Source organism: Lontra canadensis, unplaced genomic scaffold, assembly GCF_010015895.1.
Source record: "Lontra canadensis isolate GAN:19392208 unplaced genomic scaffold, GSC_riverotter_1.0 scaffold135, whole genome shotgun sequence".
NCBI classification, from domain to species: Eukaryota; Metazoa; Chordata; class Mammalia; order Carnivora; family Mustelidae; genus Lontra; species Lontra canadensis.
This window is the reverse complement of record NW_022631129.1, coordinates 283,417-290,422: the sequence shown is the minus strand read 5'-3', so window position 1 is coordinate 290,422 and position 7,006 is coordinate 283,417. Positions and strand designations below refer to the sequence as shown.

Below are 7,006 nucleotides of genomic sequence, written 5' to 3'. Positions count from 1 at the left end.
AACAAAAGCTAAATAATTAAGTTTAATTCTAATTGGTAGTGCATTTTATTACAATGAGCTGGTAGTACATTTCTTAAGTCCGTAAATCTTTCCCCAAACATTATTGATCCTTTGCTAAGGAATGAATGGATGACCTCAGCAGCAATTTGACATAGCTAGCTGTTGGAACATTCCATAGAAAAAATGGAAAATTACTCTGTAAGAACATGATGGCAACAATCAGCAGCCAATATTCTCAGACTTTTTAATTACCAAAAGCATATACAATTTTAGTCTAGAAAAATAATTTTATAAAATTAAGCTTTTAAATTGAAAAGTACCCCCTTTAACAGGCACAGAGATAAGGAAAAATAGCCCCTAAAAATCTCTCTAGTTTATGGAAAGGAAAACATGCCCTTAAAAGTTATTAAATGCAGTCAGTACTGGGATTCTTCAAAAACATGATGTACGTGTCCTCAGCTGCTGGCGAGGGACTGGTGGATCGGTGGCTGAAAGCAGCGAACATGCTCCACGGGGGTGCTTTCTCCATCACCAGACTTCAAGTACTTGTCCAAGATAGTAATTATTTCATCATTTAGAATCTGGAACTTGCGAATTCTCTCTACCATCTTCTTTAATGGCTGCAACAATTAAAATTAGGATGTTTTATTACCAAAATATGTACATTTATTCATGTTTCAAAATGGCAGGATTTTCACATTTTCTCATAAAAATTACAGCAAACTACTAGCACACATATCTATCTCTCTAATGTACCTATTGGAACAATGAATACATTTTGCATTTAAACACATCTCCATTGGTTTCATGCTACCAACTGTATTACCTGTACAACTGATAGACCTATTCATTCAACACATAGGTATTAAGCTGCTGTGTACTAAAAACTGGGAATGTAAAGAATGTCAGTGGAGAAATGCCAGTATAAGTCTTAGATTCCAGTTCTTGTCGACAGGATACTTTGATAAGACTGCTAGTACAACAGAATTTGATAAAGAACACATGCATGTACACACACACATACACAAGATGACACTTTAAAAAGCATTGCAGGTTTTGTCTATGCAGGAGGTAAAGCGGAAGCCAAGACCTCCTAAGGGACAGATGGCACCAGTGGCAATGGGATGAGATGTCCTGAGGTATAAGCAAGTGGGATTACACCTAGAAACTCCCAATAAAGCTAGGCCCCTCTAAAGTGACTCCAATTTTGTTAACAGTCTGTGGAGATGAGAAGCAAATAAAAATCCAGGGAGGAAAAAAAAATCTAGGGAGAAAACCAATCCATGGGATGCCTGGGAGGTGAAGTCAGTTGAGCGTCTGACTCTTGGTTTTGGCTTAGGTTATGATCTCAAGGTCATGAGATTGAGCCCCATGTGAGGCTCCACACATCGTGCAATCTGCTTGAATTTTCTTCTCCCTCAAATAAATAAATCTTAAAGAAAAGAAAAGCAATCTAAGTTCAACTGGATAAGAGCTGGCAAATAAACCTAGCACACAAAACATTTCAGAGTTTTAGATAACCTTTGAGGCTTCAGATACTAGAATTACAGGGGCTCAGTGGGTGAAAGCCGTACATTGGACACACTGCTCAGCGGGGAGCCTGCTTCCCCCCTCTCTCTCTGCCTGCCTCTCTGCTTGTGATCTCTGTCATATAAATAAAATAATAATAAAAAAAAAAGATACTAGAATTACAAGATATACATGAAATTTGTAAAAAAAAATTCATCTAAGACAAAATTATTAATTACCACCAAGATTTGAAGAACCAAATCTAACTTTTAAATATAAATTCATTCAAAATTAAAAACAGTAGTTAGAGCTGAAGTGAATCAGTTAACTAAATAATACACTTTTCTGGGAACAGACCAGAGAGATAAGAAAATGAAGATATGGGAGTTAGAATGGCCCCTCAAAGACATCCACGCCCCAATCCCCAGAACCTATAGACATGCTGCCTTCCAAGGCAAAAGAGACTTTGAGAATGTAGTTTAATTAGACTTTAAAATGGGGAAAGTACCATAGATTTTCCAGGTGAGCCCCCAATCTAATAATATGAGAAAAGAACTTTCTCCAGGTGGAGGCAGGAGATACGGCAGAAAGAAAAGTTGAAAGACTGGAAGCGAGGGAGGGACTTGAGATGTGGGCTAATGGTCAGCAAGGAAATGGGGACCTCAGTCCTCCAACTTCAAAGGACTGTGTCCAGCCAACCACCTGAATGAGCCTGGAAGCAAATTCATCCTTAGATGCTCCAGAAAGGAACACAGCCCTACAGATAGACTAATTTTGGCCTTGAGATGATAAAGGACCCAGATGAGTCATGCTGTACCCAGATTTCTGACTGAGAGAACTGAAAGAATGGGTGTCATTTTTAAACCACTAAGTCTCTGGCAATCTTTTGTGGATTAGGAAACTAATTTGAAAACTAACATGGTAAGGGGTAAGGGAACCAGAAGAATGTCTAAAAGGTATGTAACTGCAGTCCTAAAAGAGGAGAATAGAGAGAATGGGAGAAAAAACTAAAATGTTTGAAAAGATAATGGCTGAGTACTTTTAGAATTCAATTACAAAGAATCCATAAAATGACAAAGAGAAAACGATCTAAAGGCAGCCAAAACAAACAAACCAACAAATCAAACAAAACCCACACACCCTTTGGCCACAAAAAAAGAAGCCAGAAGACTGGAATGGTACGCCAATAATCTAAAAAGGCAGATCCTATAAGGCTGTATAATATGAAGCAGATCTAAGTACCCTAAAAAGAGAAAATGGAAAAATTAGCACTTTAACTGCCTGACTGCTTTACTTATCAAGTATATTTAGATTCATTTTGGAAATGAAAAGAAAGCTGCTTCAGTGGGTGTCACCTTATGTACTGGGATGAAAAGCATTCTGCACAAAGGCCTTTTAATAAGTACAAAGTATGATTATTTTGTGAAACTTCCACATATGGTATAAGTCTCTTTCACATACCACATTTTTTATAATCTCATCTTTGCCATCATGTTTCTGGACTTTAAGTAGATGGTAGCAGAAATCCAGGACAGCAAAGCGCCGCTGTTGCCCAAGAAGTACAATGATCATACAGCCAGCCCAGTGGAGCCCGTCGCCAAAGCACTGCCTAGAAACAAGAAGGAACAAGTACAATGGGTAATCAACAAAAAAAAAAATCATAAACTCTTCTATAAGTTTGTGTCCAGAGGTCAATGACCAAGGAATCTACTTGCAACAGGCCAGCAAGGGAACGCTGAGCAGCAGGAGATGTGTCTTTCTTTTTGGTAAACATCTCTTTTGGGTTCCTCTGGCACATTCTTAACCATTTTTTTAGATCATGGACTCTTAAAGAATGACTTTGGGAAGCTATGGACACTCCTCGCCTCCTCCCCCTAGAAAAATGCATACCCAACTTGCCCAAGTTTCCATGGGTTCAGAGAACACCTAGAAACTTCATCCTGAGTCACTTCCTCAGCATGAAGTAAGTACTTCCACTTAATGGCTTTAAAGCAGCTCAGCAACCTTCTAGTGAACTTCCAGAGGAATGCAGTCTTCTGTGTTAGCCTGCTCCCACTTCCCCATTCACTGAACACATACTTACTCGACTGTAAACTCGTGGGTTCCCACAGGAATACAATAGACAAATTGCATGGCACTCCAGAGTCTGTGAAACTCAACACACTCATCCACATGCATGACTCCATTGCTAGGCAGAGGCCCACGCCAGATGGGGTCATCCAGAAAGGTCCGGATCCGAGTCAGGATGACTTCAAACATAGACAGGCCACAGCAGAGACGCTCCTTTGTCAGCAAATCCCCCTCTCTTGCTATTGCAATTTGCTGCACAAAGGACAGAACGTTATGAGCCAGGGTAGGAGGGCAGTAGACCACTGAAACCAAACTACCCAGATTTGTTTCTGACTTACTGGAAAACTATCTTAATTTGCAGAAGAGGATTTTTATAAATAAGCATCAACAACATAAATATGTCAGCTATTACATAATAGTCTTTGTAGCTTAAATATATTTCAGTCAAGGAGAACTGTCTAGTACAGCTATTCTTAACTGGGAGTGCTTTTGCCTCCAGAGGACATGTGGCAAGGTGTGGAGACATTTTTTGGTTATCATAGCTTGGGGTCAGGTGAGTGGCATCTAGCTGGTAGAGGCCAGGGATATTATGTTTTTTTTCAAAAGTTTTTCTTAAATTTTAATTCCAATATAGATAACATATAGTGTTATATTAGTTTCAGGTGTACAATACAGTGATCCAAAAATTCCATGTACTTCTCAGTGCTCATCAAGTATACTCCTAATACCCTAATACCCTTTACTTACTTCACACATCACCCCATCCAGTAACCATCCATTTGTTTGCTGTAGTTAATTTTTTTTTTTAAATTTTTTTGTTCCTTTATTCATTTGTTTTGTTTCTTAAATTCCACGTATGAGTGAAATCATATGGTATTTGTCTTTCTGACTGGCTTATTTCGCTTAACATTATACTCTCTAGCCCAATCCACATTGTTGGAAATGGCAATATTTCATTTTTCATGACTGAATAATATTCCATTTTGTGTGTGTCTGTGTAAACACATATATACCACATTTTCTTTATCCATTCATTTATCAATGGGCATGTGGGCTGTTTCCATAATCTACCTTTTATATAAATTATATAAATTATATAATTAAATTATATAAATAATGTTGCAATAAACACGGGGGTGCATATAACCTTTCAAATTAGTGTTTTGTATTTTGGGGGTAAATATCCAATAGTACGATTACTGGATCATATGATAATCCTATTTTTTAATTTATTGAGGAAGCTCCATAATGTTTTCCAGAGTGGATCCACCAGTATGCATTCCCACCAACAGTGCAAAGTGTTCCTTTTCCTGGGCATCTTCAGGAACACTTGTTTCTTGTGTATGGGGGTTTTAGCCATTCTGACAGATGTGAGATGATACCTGATTATAGTTCTGATTTGCATTTCCCTGATGAGGAGTGATGTTGAGCATCTTTTCATGTGTCTATCTGGATGACTTCTATAGAGAAATGTATGTTCACGTCTTCTGCCCATTTTTAATTGGACTGTTTTTTGGTGTTGAGTTGTATAAGTTATATATATTCGAGAGTAAACCTTTATCAGATGTCACTTGCAAATATCTCCTCCAATTTAACCAGTTGTCTTTTGGTTTTGTTGGTTGTATCCTCTGTTATATGAAGTTTTTACTTTGATGAAGTCCTAACAGATTATCTGTTTTGTTTTCCTTGCTTCGAAAGATATATCTAGAAAGATATTGTTATGGCCAACATTAGAGAAATTACTGTGTTCTCTTCTAGGATTTTTATAGATTGAAGTCTCATGGTGAAGTCTCTTATGTTTGCATGTAGTTATCAAGTTTTCCCAACACCATTTGTTGAAGAGACTTTTTCCCATTTCATATTCTTTCCTCCTCTGTCAAAGATTAATTAACCACATAATTGTAGGATTGCTTCTGGTCTTCCTATTTGGTTCTACTGACCACCATTTTTCTGCCTGTACCATACTTTTTGATTAGTACAGCTTTGCAGCCTAACTTGTAATCTAGAACTGTTGACACCTCCAACCTGGTTTTGCTTTCAAGATTGCTTTGGCTTCTTGGGAGTTTTTTGTGGTTCCATACAAATTTTAGGACTGTTTGTTCTAGTTGTGAAAAATGCTCTTGGTACTTTGACAGGGATTGCATTAAATCTGTAGATAGCTTTGGATAAAGGATATTTAACAATATTTATTCTCCCAATCCATGAGCATGAAATACTTATCCATTTGTTTGTATCAACTTCAATTTCTTTCAGCAATATTTTATAGTTCTCAGAGTACAGGTTTTTCAACTCCTTGGTTAAGTTTACTACTAGGTATCTTACTATTTTTGGTACAACTATAAATGGGACTGTTGTCTAAATTTCTCTTTCTGCTGCTTCATTAGTGTACAGAATGCAATGGATTTTTGTGCATTGATTTTGAATCCTGGGACTATACTGAATTCCTTTATCAGTTCTAGTCATTTTTTGGTGGGTGTCTTCAGGGTTTTGTATATATGTTACCATGTCCTCTGCAAACAATGAAAGTTTTACTTCCTCCTTACCAATCTGGGTGTCCATTCTTTTTGTTGTTTTGAGTGCTGTGGCTAGGACCGACAGTAACTATGTTGAATAAAAGTGATCAGAGTGTACATCCTGTCTTATTCCTAACCTTAGGGGGAAAGCTCTGTTTTTTACAACTGAGTATGATGTTCACTGTGGGTTTTTCCATGTAAGGCCTATATTATATTGAAATATATTCCCTCTAAACATACTTTGTTGAAGGTTTTTATCATGAATGGATGTTGTACTTTATCAAATCCTTTTTCTGCACCTATTCGAACAATCATGTTTTTTCTTTTTCTTTTTGGGGGGGGGCTGGGGCGTTGGGAGGGGCAGAGGAAGAAGGAGAGAGAATCTTAAGCAGGCTCTATGAAACATGAAGCTTGACATGGGGCTTGATCTCACAACCCTAAGATCATGACCTGATCTGAAATCAAGAGTCGATGCTTAATGGACTAAGCCACCCAAGGTGCCCCAATGATCATATGGTTTTTATCCAATTTTCTTATCAATGTATCACATTGACTGACCTGTGGATAGTGAAACACTCTTTCATTCCAGGAATGAATCCCACATGATTGTGAATGGCTTCTAATGTATTTGTTGGATTTGGTTTGCTAGTATTTTGTTGAGGACTTTTGCATCTATGTTCATCAGAGATATTGGTCTGTAGTTCTTTTTTTTTTTTTTGTGGTGTCTTTATCTAGTTTTGGTATCAGGGTGATGCTATCCTCATGCAATAAATCTGGAAGTTTCCTTTCTTTTTCTGTCTTTTGGAATAGTTTGAGAAGAACAGAGTTTGGTAAAATTTACCTGTAAAGTTGTCTGTTCTTGGACTTTTGTTTGTTGGGTTTTTTTTTTTTTTTTTTAAAGATTTTTTTTATTT

The 7,006-nt window shown here is 37.3% G+C and overlaps 1 protein-coding gene across 3 annotated transcripts in view; it reads right to left on the bottom strand.

Moving 5' to 3' along the window:
* Positions 1-376: 376 nt before the first annotated feature.
* The window catches only part of CYFIP1 (cytoplasmic FMR1 interacting protein 1), a 122,853-nt gene continuing 116,223 nt past the window's right edge, over positions 377-7,006 (bottom strand). For all 3 annotated transcript variants that reach the window (XM_032843113.1, XM_032843112.1, XM_032843111.1), the window contains 3 exons: positions 3,593-3,831; positions 2,971-3,118; positions 377-620 (listed from right to left, as the gene is read on the bottom strand). In XM_032843113.1, the coding sequence (XP_032699004.1) occupies positions 456-620; positions 2,971-3,118; positions 3,593-3,831 (552 nt within the window). In that variant the 3' untranslated portion in view covers positions 377-455. The remainder of the gene's footprint in view (positions 621-2,970; positions 3,119-3,592; positions 3,832-7,006) is intronic.